The sequence below is a fragment of the Elephas maximus genome, chromosome 5 (assembly GCF_024166365.1).
Source record: "Elephas maximus indicus isolate mEleMax1 chromosome 5, mEleMax1 primary haplotype, whole genome shotgun sequence".
NCBI lineage: Eukaryota > Metazoa > Chordata > Mammalia > Proboscidea > Elephantidae > Elephas > Elephas maximus.
Window position 1 is genome coordinate 68270285 of NC_064823.1, and position 14035 is coordinate 68284319.

General features: G+C 36.7%; 1 protein-coding gene and 1 long non-coding RNA gene across 7 annotated transcripts in view; one reads left to right on the plus strand and one right to left on the minus strand.

Annotated features, from left to right (window-relative positions):
• LOC126076992 (uncharacterized) overlaps positions 1-9388 on the minus strand; it is a 33440-nt gene extending 24052 nt beyond the window's left edge. Inside the window, exon 1 of the long non-coding RNA XR_007517633.1 lies at positions 8756-9388. This is a non-coding gene — a long non-coding RNA (uncharacterized LOC126076992). The remainder of the gene's footprint in view (positions 1-8755) is intronic.
• Positions 1-14035, plus strand: part of KLHL8 (kelch like family member 8) — a 64173-nt gene that overhangs the window by 33084 nt on the left and 17054 nt on the right. For all 6 annotated transcript variants that reach the window (XM_049885777.1, XM_049885775.1, XM_049885781.1 and 3 more), the window contains 4 exons: positions 6248-6391; positions 7396-7507; positions 12540-12708; positions 12931-13090. In XM_049885777.1, coding sequence (XP_049741734.1) covers positions 6248-6391; positions 7396-7507; positions 12540-12708; positions 12931-13090 — 585 coding nt within the window. The remainder of the gene's footprint in view (positions 1-6247; positions 6392-7395; positions 7508-12539; positions 12709-12930; positions 13091-14035) is intronic.

Consider the following 14035-nt stretch of genomic DNA (forward strand, 5'->3'; position numbering starts at 1 on the left):
TTGCTTTAAAGTAATAATTGGAAAATAAAGTTATATATGTATTCATATTTAATTCTTACCATACATGATTTAGATAGTTTTAGCGATAAACCTATTTTTATAGAAGTCACAAGTCCTATACAAACTGAAGAGCCTACTAAAATATCTTTTCCTTTGATGTCTTCCCTATTCTCCTAAGCAGAATTAGCTCCTCTAATATTTGTGCTTTTAGAGCACTTTGTTCACACTTATTTTACCATGTTGGCCATTGTATTATATTGTCATTTACTTGTATGACAGGTTTTGAGCTCTTCAAAATAGATAAGTACCTTATTTACATTTGTGACCCTAGTGCCAAGTATGGAGTTTGACACATATTACATGCTTAAATATTTGTTTTTGTATGAGAAAGGCACTTAACATATCTAACACCGGTATAGCGGAACGTATTAGACTCTTAGAATCTAAAGTGCCTGTGTTTTAGGAAGCATGCAGTTTCACCTTTATTTGTCACAGTTTTCAAACTTTATATTTTCCCAAGAAAATATTTCATGTTCACGTATATGTTTTTTTCACTTAAGTTCTTTATAAAGAGCAACTCACACGAACTTTGAAATACACTGCTACGTTGCTCTATTTTAGGAGGAGTAATTTGATATGAGACAGAGATTCCCATCTTTATAAACCTTGCTTGTTTATTTACTTGGTCTAAAGCCAAAGGGAAAGTTATTAGAGTATGTCCAGGAATCAGAGAGAAGTGAAGATAGGCAGAGAACATATTTGAGGGATGAGAGGAAATAAGTGAGGTCCAGGAATTCAGGAAGAAGTATTCTGGATAGATACGTCTGCATCTGCTATTAACTAATATAGAGTTGGAAACCCTGGTGGCGTAGTGGTTAAGAGCTTGGCTACTGACCAAAAAGTGGGCAGTTCAAATCCACCAGGAGCTCCTTGGGAACCCTATGGGGCAGTTCTACTCTGCCCTCTAGGGTCGCTTTGAGTCAGAATCGACTTGACAGCAATGGGTTTGATACTTTGGTTTTAATACAGAACTAGAGCCTGGTGGTGAAATGGTTAGTGCTCGGCTGCTAACTGAAAGGTCAGGGGTTCAAACCTACCATCAGTTATACAGGAGAAATACTTGGTGACCTGCTTCCATAAAGATTAAAGCCTAGGAAACTCTGTGGGGGTAGCTCTGCTCTGTCCTATAGGGCCACTATGCATTGGAATCAACTTGACGGCATACAACAACAACAATATGGAGTTATCAAATAAGCCCATGGAGTAGCCTAAAAACAACAACGAAAAATCGGTAATTGGTTATGAATAGAATGGCATTTTATCAAGGTAGTATGGTTAAAGAAAGTTTGAAAGTCATACCAAAAACCAGCCTAGTTGTGGTCGAGTTGATTCTGACTCATAGTGACCCTGTAGGACAGAGCTGTCCCATAGGGTGTCCAAGGCTGTGAATCTTTACAGAAGCAGACTGCCACATCTTTCTCCCCACCAAGCAGTTGGTGGGTTTGAATCACTGATCTTTCAGTTAGCAGCCTAAGTGCTTATCCACTGCACCATCAGGGCTCCTTTTGAAAGTTATAGACCTGCCTAAAAAAAGCAGTTCTTCTAAATAATTTGTTTAGCATGAAAATTATTTATTTATTCTCCTTTTTTATAGGTTGATGTGAAGAATTAAATTTTTTTGAAGCATAGATGTTTTTTAGTTGTGAATCCTGTTTTAGGAATTCAAAGTATTCGATGAAACTCATCTTCAAGTTCATATTTGAATTTAAACTACATCTTCTCAGCCCTGGTTATATGCCAGACATTCACAAGACACTAATATATAAAATCTCTTACATGATTACAAGAAGTTTATGAAGTAGCTTTTACTGAAGGGTTCCACTGTCATGGTGAGAGGTAGATAGTGTTATTCCATTTTATGGATGAAAGGACTTAAGAACCAGAGGGGTTGTTAAAAGTGAGTCCAAAGGTATATGGATGATAAATAACAGAGAAAGATTTGCCTCCTGATTTTTTTTTGCTTCAATTTTAGTTGTTTTTTTTCCTTCCATGTCATGTTCATAAGTGACCTAAACCCAGTAAACCCAGTGCCATCGAGTCTACATACCTTAAATACTCATTTCCACGTAAAGAAAATCCAGTCAGTGATTAGGATTACATTCTGGGATTATGAGCCCAGTTGTGTTATTAATTTTGTAATTTGGGGCAAATTTCTTTTCTTTTTTTTTTTTAAATAATTTATTTGATTTTTGTTGTTGAGAAGATAGAACAGAACATACACCAGTTCAATAGTTTCTGTCTGTACAGTTCAGTGACACTGATTACAGTCTTCGAGTTGTACAACCATTCTCACCCACCCTTTCTGAGTTGCTCCTCCCCTATTAACATAAACTCACTGCCCCCTAAGTTCCCTATCTAATCTTTCGAGTTGCTGTTGTCAGTTTGATCCTATAAAGATAGATCTTAAAAGAGCACAATGCTCAAGGCAGACATTCTTTACTAGTTAAGCAAAACTATTGCTTGGTGTTTAAGAAGACTTCGGGGGTATTTTTGGTTTAAGGTTTAAGGCTTAAAGATTACCTCAGGGCACTAGTTTCAGGGGCTCATCTAAAAAAAAAATCTAGCCACCATGAATTCAAAAAGTCTGGATTCCATGAGAATTTGAAATTCTGTTCTATATTTCCCCTCTTTTGATCAGAATTCTATGGAATCTTTGATCGAACTGTTCAGTAGTAGTAGCCGGGCACCTTCTAGTTCCCTGGTCTCATGGTAAAGGGGGCAGTTGTTCATGGAGACAATTAGTGGGACAAATTTACAATCTCTCAAGGCCTTAGTTTATTTAAGACAATTTTAGACTACCTGATCTTTAAATTCTCTTCCAACTTTAAATTTCTTTGACTTAAACTATTGAATTAGCTAGAAAAGATAGCAGAAGCAGTTCCATTCATTTATTTCTGTAGTCAATCAGCAAACATTAAGTGCCTGTCACGTGCCAGGCACTAGGAATGCAAACATGAATGAATATAAGCAGCCTTATTTTGGGAAGACTTGAAGTCTCATCTAGGGAAATATACATCTGAATGCAATAAATTATTTGTTCAATTATAATAAATTTAATAGTAAATTATAAATTCAATAAAATATTACAAGTGCAAGTATAGTGGGTGGTACAAAGAATGGTTATTTTTACCATGGAAAGATCAGAAAAAATTTTATAGAGAAAGTGAACCTCAGTCTTAGTTTTGAACAATGAAAGTGTATTCTTCTGGGTTACAGGGTTGTTTAGCTCATTTTATATTTATTGAATGCTTGCCAGGCACTGTGCTAGTCCTAGTTAGTGCATAGATGCTTAAATCTTTTCTTACCTTAGACTCTGGTGAGAGAGATCAGCATTTCAATGCCGTGTGTTAAGTGGAATGATAGTTACAAAAAAATGCTATAGGATTAGTACTACATGTTGTTGTTACTGTTATTGTTAGGTGCTGTCAAGTCGGTTCTGACTCACAGTGACCCTAGGTACCACAGAACAAAACACTACCTAATCCTGCGCCATCCTTACAATCTTTATTATGCTTGAGCTCATTGTTGCAGCCACTGTGTCAGTCCATCTTTTTGAGGGCCTTCATCTTTTCCCCTGACCCTGTATTTTACCAAACATGATGTCCTTCTCCAGGGACTGATCCCTCCTGACAACATGTCCGAGGTATGTAAGACGCAGTCTTGTCATCCTTGTTTCTCAGGAGTATCCTGGTTGTACTTCCTCCAAGACAGATGTGTTCATCCTTTTGGCAGTCCATGGTATATTCAGTATTTTTCTCCAACACCACAATTCGAAGGTGTCAGTTCTTCTTCGGTCTTCCTTATTCATTGTCCAGCTTTCACGTGCATATATGACGCGATTGAAAATACCATGGCTTGGGTCAGGCGCACCTTAGTCTTCAAGGTGACATCTTTGCTTTTCAACACTTTAAAGAGGTGCTTTGCAGCAGATTTACCCAATGCAATGCGTCGTGTGATTTCTTGACTGCTGCTTCCGTGGCTGTTGATTGTAGATCCAAGTAGAATGAAATCCTTGACAACTTCAATCTTTTCTCCATTTATCAGGATGTTGCTCATTGGTCCAGTTGTGAGGATTTTTGTTTTCTTTATGTTGAGGTGTAATCCATACTGAAGGCTGTGGTCTTTTATCTTCATCAGTAAGTGCTTCAAATCCTCTTCACTTTCTGCAAGCAAGGTTGTGTCATCTGCATAATGCAGGTTGTTAATGAGTCTTCCTCCAATCCTGATGCCCTGTTCTTCTTCATATAGTCCAGCTCCTTGAATTATTTGCTCAGCATACAGATGGAATAGGTATGGTGAAAGGATACAACCTTGACGCACACCTTTCCTGACTTTAAGCCATGCAGTATCCCCTTGTTCTTTCCGAACAACTGCCTCTTGATCTATGTACAGGTTCCTCATGAGCACAATTAAGTGTTCTGGAATTCCCATTCTTCGCAGTGTTATCCATAATTTGTTATGATCCACAGAGTCGAATGCCTTTGCATAGTCAATAAAACACAGGTAAACATCCTTCTGGTATTCTCTGCATTCAGCCAGAATCCATCTGACATCAGCGATGATATCCCTGGTTCCACATCTTCTTCTGAATCCAGCCTGAATTTCTGACAGTTCCCTGTTGATATACTGCTGCAGCCTCTTTTGAACGATCTTCGGCAAAATTTTGCTTGCATGTGATACTAATGATGTTTATTGTTTGATAATTTCTGCATTTGGTTGGATCACCTTTCTTGGAAATAGGCATAAATACAGATCTCTTCCAGTCAGTTGGCCAGGTAGCTGTTTTCCGAATTTCCTGACATAGACGAGTGAGCACTTCCAGCGCTGTATCCATTTGTTGAAACATCTCAATTGATATTCCGTCAATTTCTGGAGCCTTGTTTTTTGCCAAGTACTATATGCATGAAGTTTAAGGTATAGAGAGGTAGAAGATTGGATTAGATCCTAGAAGACCTTTATGCTGTGTGTGCTAAGGCTTTGTCCTGTAGAGCAGCAGTTCTCAAAGTGTGACTCAGCAACATCAGTGTTCACTTGGGATCTTGTTAGAAAAAGAAATTCTCAAACTATACCCCAAACTTACTGAATCAGAAACTTTAGGGGTCAGGCCCAGCAATCTTGTTTTAAGTCCCTCAGGTGATTCTGAACCATGCTAAGGTTTTCTTTTCTTATTTTATAGTGATAAAGTATATATACCATAAAATTTGCCATTTTGACCATTTGCTAAAGTTTTTGAGAACTGCTAATGCAGGTAGTGGAGCCCTGGTGGAGCAGGGGTTAAGAGCTTGGCTGCTAACCAAAAGGTTGGCAGTTCAAATCCACCAGGTACTCCTTGGAAACCCTACGGGGCAGTTCTACTCTGTTGTATAGGGTCGCTATGAGTTGGAATTGACTTAATGCCAACAGGGCTCTTTTTTTTTGGCGGTTTAATGTAAGTAATGGAAAGCTGTTGAAAGAGCCTTTTAGTTACTCTAACAACAGTGTGAAAGGTTAATTTAAAAGCAAAAACATTAAATGATAAGAGAGGACAGGGTTCTGCAGTAGTTGGGTAGTAGCAGATGTGGGCCTGAATTAAGGCATTGGCAGTGAGAATAGAGAGGGAGAAGAGGTGGTTTATATAGGCGTGGAGGGGAAGAGGAATTTAGTTTTGAACATGTTGAGTTTGAGGTGCGCATGGGGTATTAAGAGGAAATATGGTGTGGAAGTGTAGATTGGAAGGCATAAAGAGACAGGTGAAATTTAAAGCAAAGGGAGCAACTTTTCCGGTGTGAGCACGAAGTTTCTGAGAAGTGGGCTAAGAATGGAACATGGAAAACTTAGGGAAAAGGAGGGAAATGATGAGACAAAAGAGACTTTTATATTACGGAAATTTATTGGATTTTGTAATGACCTTAGCAAGAACGGTTTTACAGAGTGGGCAAGGGGGCATGAACCATATTATAATGAAATGATAGCAAGCAGAGATAACTAATGTACCCAGTTCTTTGAGAAGCTCAATTAAGGGAAAAAGATGATTAGATTACATTTTCTAGTAACATATCCACACTGAAGTCTATCTAGTAATGTATGTTTTTTCTTTGTCATTAATCAAAATTTTTATTTCCTAAATTTTTTTCTACATTTAAAAACATATTTTAAAAAATATATTATCAGTGGTTTTGATCTCTCCCTTTTGCGGCTTTACTTTCAGGTGTGCTGTTTTGTGTAGGTGGTCGAGGTGGATCTGGTGACCCCTTTCGCAGTATTGAATGCTATTCTATCAACAGAAACAGTTGGTTCTTTGGACCAGAAATGAATAGCCGAAGGCGCCATGTGGGTGTAATCGCTGTGGAAGGTAGATGTGCTGTTGTTTTAAATCACATCAATTATCATAATCTCCAATATTTGAACATTGAAACTTTCTTTATATAAGAAAATTGCTAAATTATAAAATATTTTTCAACATATCAGTAAAATATTTGTATACTGATTATTTACTTGCTCAGTGTATATAATCCGTTGCATATAGGTGCGTAATGTAGAGATGAATAAGGAAAAAGGGAGGTAAAGAGTTAAACTATTCTGAGTTATATTTGCAAAAAAATCAAACTAAAGAAAACTGTCCATTGAACCAGAATAATAAATATTCATCAGCTTTTTTCTAGACCTATCTCAATACTGCTACTAAAATTAGATTTTTTTTAATTGGTTAGGGAAAACCAGTTATTTGCATAATCACAGATAAATTCTTAAAAGACTTAATTCTTTTTTCTAATTATAAATGCGTAAATACTCATTTTTGGAAAATATAAAAATATACTTTAATAAAAAACAAAAATCATCTGTAACCCAAACACCCAGAAATAGTCACAGCTAAAAAAAAAAAAAAAGAAAAAAAAATTTTTTTTTTTTAACATCTTGGTGTATAATCTTTCTGGCCTTTCCGTGTATGTTTTGGTTTGTTTTATTTCAAGCAACTTCGATCATATTACATCAACAGTTTTGTTTTCTTTATATAACATACTAAATAAGTGCACTTAATAGGTTTTTTTAAAACACGAGTTTTTCCCATTTTGTTAAGCATTCTTTGAAAACATGATTAGCGATTTCATCTACTAAATAATAACAACTTTGGAAACCCCAGGGATAATGTTTGAGCATTTAGATAATGTCGTGTAGAACATCATGTTCCAGGCATTTTTTTATGTGGAAACTTAATATTGAACAAAACAACAGTTGTTGAAAAATATTTTATCATAATGCCATTTTAATTATATATTGTTTATATATGTAAAATAAAATTAATATTATTAATGTACTTATTTGGAATCCAATGAAAGTCCGTCTCTGTTTAAACAGATAAAGTGTATGCCGTGGGTGGCCATGATGGAAATGAACATTTAGGTAGCATGGAGATGTTCGATCCTCTCACTAATAAGTGGATGATGAAGGCATCAATGAACACAAAGAGGTAGATCGGCATGGAAATTTCTTTTGATTTCATGTTGGAAAATAAATGAAGTTTCTTAAAATTGAAGTGCCTTAATTTTTACTTTTACCTTGTTTAGAACCTTTAAATACCTTCTTAAATGCATTTTGTTAAAGCATCCAAGGTGATGCTTTGTTTTAACTTTTTATATTTTCTTAAGATTTAAAAATGGAAGCATGTTTTAGAGTACTATAATGGTAGTCATCTTTTTCACTTACACCTGAGCATTGAGGCTTTTTTAACTTTTTATTTTGACATAATTTTAGATTTTTCAGAAAGATTCCAAAAAAATAGTAGAATTCTATGTACCAGTGATTCTCAACCAAAGATGATTTTGGCCCCTTGATAGGACATTTGGAACCCTGGTGGCACAGTGGTTAAGAGCCAGGCTTCTAACCAAAAGGTCAGCAGTTCGAATCCACCAACCCCTCATTAGAAACCCTATGGGGCAGTTCTCCTCTGTCCTGTAGGGTTGCTATGAGTCAGAATGGATTCGATGGCAGTGGGTTTGGTTTGGTTTTTTTTGGGTAGGACATTTGGCAGTGTCTGGAGACATTTTTGGTTGCTATAATTGAGGAGGGCAGGGTGCTACTGGCATGTAGTGGGAAGAGGCTGGGGATGCTGCTAAAGATCCTACAATACGCAGGACAGCCATCCATAAGAATTATTTGCCCCAAATGTCAATAGGACAGATGTAGATACCCTGCTATATACCCTTCACTCAGCTTCCTGTAATTTTAACTTTTCCCATAAACGTAGTATTATAATTATTGAAACCAGGAAATTAACATTGATACAATGTTATTAATTAATCTGTAGACCTTATTCACCTTTTGCCAATTTTCCCACACATTCTTATACCTCGAATTGATTTTTTTTTTTTGTCTAACTGTATAGACTAATAATCTCATATAGTGTTGAATAGTAGCAGAGATAGTGGCGTTCTTTGTTCCTGATCTTAATGGAAATGTCTACTGTTTTTCTATTAAATAAGATACTGATTTTAGGACTGAGAAATATATATTTTATCATATTAAGAAAACTATCAGTTGCTCTTTCCTTGAGGGTACTTTTTTTTTTTAATCTTGACGAGTATTAATATGTAAAATTTCACCTACAAAAAATTGAAATGTATGTTGATTAATAGATCAGTCTGAAGGGGAAGAAAATTTATAACAGTATGACAAAATGCAGAAGAAAATTGAAATTCACAAAAAAGACCGGACTTACTGGTCTAGCAGAGATTGGAGGAACCTCCGAGATTATGGTCCCCGGATGCCCTGCTAACTGAGAGCTGTAGCCACTCCTGAAGTCCACCTTTCAGCCAAAGATTAGACAGGCCTATAAAACAAACAGTAACATGTGAGGATCTTGCTTCTTAGTTCAATCAAGTATACGAGGCCTAATGGGCAACACCTGCCCAAAAGTAGACGGTAAGGCAGGAAGGGACAGGAAAACTGGACGAATGGACACAGGGAACCCGGGGTGTAAAGGGGGAGAGTGCTGACACATTGCAGGGATTGCAGCCAGCGTCACAAAATAATGCGTGTATAAATTTTTGGATGAGAAGCTAATTTGCGCTGTAAACTTTCACTTAAAGCATGATAAAATTAAAAAGAGAATCCAATCTTAAAATATGTCCTTACCTCCCTCTTATCTACAAATGACATTTTAATACTTTAATAGTGTTTTCTGCTACATGGTAACTACACATAAATAGTTTAAATTCTAACACATGGATTAAAAGGTGGGAAAAATCCCAAAGTGCATTTTTTATGTTTATATCCTTGCTTGTTTGTCATGCTCTTAAGCTGATTTTTATCCAAGGATTGAATGAAACTTCTCTAGCAAAATAGCAGTTGAATTTCTTTAATCTTTTAAAATACGTCCTGAGCATTTACTGTAGTTATCCAACTGTATAAAAAATAATAAAGCTGCAATTATTTTGTCAGATTATTTGCTTATTATTTGTATTCCCCCCAAATCTTTTCAGTATGTAGTCCAAGACATTTTTAACATGTAAAATAACCAATTAAAAAAAAAATTTCCCCTTCTTTTTCATCTTCCACTGAAATGAACACTGGTGTTCAAGCTGTGGTTTTATTGAAACCCATCATCCTAACAGAGCATCTCTAAGGGTTGATTTATTTATTCAACAAATACTGGTTAAGTGCCCACTGCAAGGCATAGCAGGTGCTGAAGATTCAGCAATAAACAAGATAGCCAAAGGCCCTGTCTCCATAGAGCTTGAACTCTGGAAGGGAGCATACAGATAAAGACATAATTACAGGGGCAGTCATGTTAGCACAGGGTGGCAGGTAAAGGGTGCTTGAGAAAAAAATACAACATCATTGGAGGGTCAGTGAAGAAGATCTTAAACAAGGCTCATTTAGCCCACAATCTGAAAGAATAGAAGAATTTAGCCTGGTTAAGTGGTGATAGGTGGAATAGGGATGGTGTATCTGAGATAAGATGACAGAGCAAAGAGCATGAAAAAAGTCCAGTATGGCTGAGAGATCATGGGCAAGCATCAAGAAATATGACTGAAATAGCAGGCACAAAAGAGGGCCTTTCAGGCTTGCCAAAAATTTTTAATTTCATCTGGTGGGCTTGGAATGGATTTCTCTTTTTAAATCGTTATTATTACTATTATTATTTTTAAATAGCAAGGCAGTGATGAGGCCAGATTCCTCTTTTCAGTGATCCTTTGGATACAAAATGGAGAGCGGATTTGAGGAGAACTAGAGTAAAAACAGTCTGGGAGACCAAAAAGGGTTACTGTAATATTTCAATTACGAAGTAATGATGGCTTGGACTAAAGGGGTAAAAATTGGGATAGAGAAAAAGGGACATATTTGAGAGACAGTTAAGAGGTGTACAATCAACAGGATTTTGTAAAAATTAGATACGAGAGGTGGAAAGAACAATGAGGTAGAGGCAAAGATGACCCTTCAGTTTCTGGCTTAAAACAGCTGGATGAATAGTGATGCTGTTTTGTGATTTAGGAAAAGCTGCATGTGAACAGGGTAAAATCTTTCTGTTTGTCTTGTGATGGGGATGTGTTAGTTTTCTGTTGCTGTGTAACACATTACCGCAAATTTAGAGGCATAAAACAGCACCCATTTATTAGCTCACAGTTCTGTAGGTCAGAAGCCTGGGCAGGTTTGACTGGTTTTCTGCTTAGGGTCTCATCAGGCCAAAATCATGGTGTCTGGCTGGGTTGGGCTTTTTAGCTGGAGGCCCTGAGAAAGAAACCACTCCCAAGCTCATTCAGGTTATTAAAAGAATTCAGTTCCTTGCATTTGTAGGACTGAGTTTCTCGTTTTTATTGCCTGTTGGGCACTGGTAGCTCCCAGCTCCTAGAGGCCATTCTATGGTCCTTTTCTCATGTTTCCCTTCACCTTCAAACCAGCAATGCCATACCCAAATCCCTTCATGTTTTGAATCTCTGATTTCCTCTTCTGCCACCAACTAGAGAAACTTTTCTGCTGTTAAAGGGCTCAAGTGATTAGATTAGGCACGCCCAGGCTATCTCCCTTTTGCCGTAATCATGGGAGTAACACCAGGGAGGAAGGTTATGGGAACATCTTAAAATTCTTCCTATGACAGAACAATGAGTTTAGCATTAAGATTGAAGAACCAGCAAGACAGATTTGAGAGAGAAAGTTGGATATATGTCTGGAAGTATATATTTCAGTTTACATAAATCCAGGTAGATAATAAGATTTCCTGAGAATATAGAGTGATAAATGGCCACAGAGCAGAGCCCTAGGGGACGTCATGGTTTAATGATGGAGGAGAAGGATCTGATAAAGGAAGCTGAAAAGCACCAGCCAGAGAGGAAACCCAAACATGATGTCATGAAAATCAAGAAAAGAGAATTTTGAGGAGTTGGAAGTAGCCAATAATGTCATATGCTCCTGTGTTTGGGGCGAGGGTGGAGGGAAGGAGAATTATTAGAAACATTTATTTTATCTCTACCCTGACCTAACACTAAAAAACACTACATACACAAAAACCCCTGAAAGGTTTTATAACCATGTTATGCTGTAAGTCATTGTTTCATACCTAAGAGAAAAGAGGTTAGGAGACTGAAAATGAATAATATTTTCCTTAGGAATTCTTTCTAGGACACCCTTTGGTAAGCTCAGAGTTAGAATCTTGGTTTAGTAAAAATAATAATAATAACTAATATATAATACTGAATATGGGCTAGGCACTGTTCCACCTATGGTAACTCGTTAATAACATATGTATCTCATTGATTTTTTTCCTCAGATGGGTTATAGATGAAGAACCAAGGTAGTGAAAATTTATAAAGTACAAAGTACACGAATTTATTCAAAGTACATACCAAGTCAGTGACAGATAATAATTTTAGAATAGTTGGACTTTTGTTTGCTGCAATGCGTAGAAATAGAGATGCTTTTTTTTCCTGTCATCATTACAGTGAATTAGCTCTTAGTGTGGACTCTCTTCCCTTCCAAGAAGAGGAGTAAATGCTCTTCAGAAGTAAAGCAATGTGATATAAGGCTGTATATAAACATTAATGTTCTTTTGTTTGATACAGTGAAAACCCCACATCAAAAAAACAGTGCTCTGCAATAACATGAATTCAGAAATAATGAGGGTGGCTTCTGAGCTCCACAACAAACCCATCTCTGCAAATTCATTAACTTTTCAATTATGCAACTGTATGTTTTACCAGTTGAATGTTTTTGAACTGCATTTACAGTACATCGTTGGGTTTGACTTTATTCTTTCATCTGAGTACAGGGGTTGTGCAGGTTTTGCACTGTGCAACTCCAGGGACACTGTTCACATGGTTGTGTAATTTGGCTACCTGTATCCATCTAATCAGAAGCTTTGCTAAATCTAAAAATAACGGAAACTAATCACACAGTCTATTTGAAGGTTAACATGATAAATTATTTGCGTTAGCAAAACAATTTTTTTGCAACCTCCTTCCTGGAAACAAACCCAGTTGCTAAAGTGTATTTTATTGTCTTTGCAGGCGAGGAATTGCCTTGGCCTCCTTAGGGGGCCCAATTTATGCAATTGGAGGATTAGATGACAACACTTGCTTCAATGATGTGGAGAGATATGACATAGAATCTGATCAGTGGAGTACAGTGGCGCCAATGACTACTCCCCGTGGAGGAGTTGGCTCTGTGGCTCTGCTAGTAAGTTGTGTAGCAGCGTGCACCTTGCATTGCATCACAGCCACAACCAAGTAAGAAAAGCTCTGATATGGATGTGTTTGTATTTCCATTATGCAGATACTGATCACTACATACCATACTGCTTCATGAAATTCCGCTTTCTTATTGTACACTCTAGACTACCATCAGGACAGCATATAAATCAACTCAAAATCTAATGTAGTTTACTTTTTCTTCATTTAGAATCATGTTTATGCAGTTGGTGGCAATGATGGAGTGGCTTCTTTATCAAGTGTGGAGAGGTATGATCCACATCTGGATAAGTGGATAGAGGTTAAAGAAATGGGTCAGCGAAGAGCAGGCAATGGAGTTAGCGAGCTCCATGGCTGCTTATACGTTGTTGGTGAGTGGACAGTGTTTCTCACAACTTCTGGTTTAATTTATTACAGGATATAATGACAGTGTCATAAAGCAACACAATAACAAAATTATATTGCATTTACCCTTAAATAGAATCATTTTAAGATTGACTTTTGCATTCTTAAGGCTCACATTCCTGCTTTTTTCTAAATCTATAATATTTACACCTTCTACCAGCATTTTTACAGGAGTAGCAAATGTATTTAAAGTAGGGTATAGTTTGTTTTTTTTTTTTTAAGGACATAAATATACTTTGCTAGGATAAATCTTACAAGGGCTTAGACTTGTTTTTCTCATCTTCATTTTAAGCGAAATTATGTTGAATGCTTTAAGCAAGCCGGTAGATATTTTCATATGCATCAAGGCTATTGGTATCTTTATATAGTTTTTTGACTTACTGAATTTCAGAGTTGGAAGGAACCTTAGTGCAGCCCTTTCTCAGACTTTAATACGCACATGAATTACCTGGGGACCTTGTTAAACTGCAAAGGAGGGGTCCAAGATTCTATATGTCCAGCAGCCCCCAAGTGATACTGATGCCACTGCTGGTCTACTCAACACACTTCTAGTACCAAGGCCTTAAAGGGTTATAAAATGTGAAAACAATGCCTATTTTTCAGAATTGTTTTAATGATTAGAGATAATACATGTTAAGCATCTCAAACAGCATCTGGCACATTGTAGTAACCCAGTACATGAGTAACTATATTTTGATTAGTAAACTCTTTTTTTTTTTTTTTTACAGAGGAGGAAGTAGGTTCAGATGACTTGTCACTGGCATAAGTCACACTTAAGTACCGTTGATGTAAAATGGTGTTAGTTTATACTTCTTGATAAGAGAGTGGGATATCGTTAGCTTTTGAAGTATTTGTAAGTAGTAAGAATAATGTTGAATCTCCCAGTGCTGACATATTTTAAAGAAAAAGTA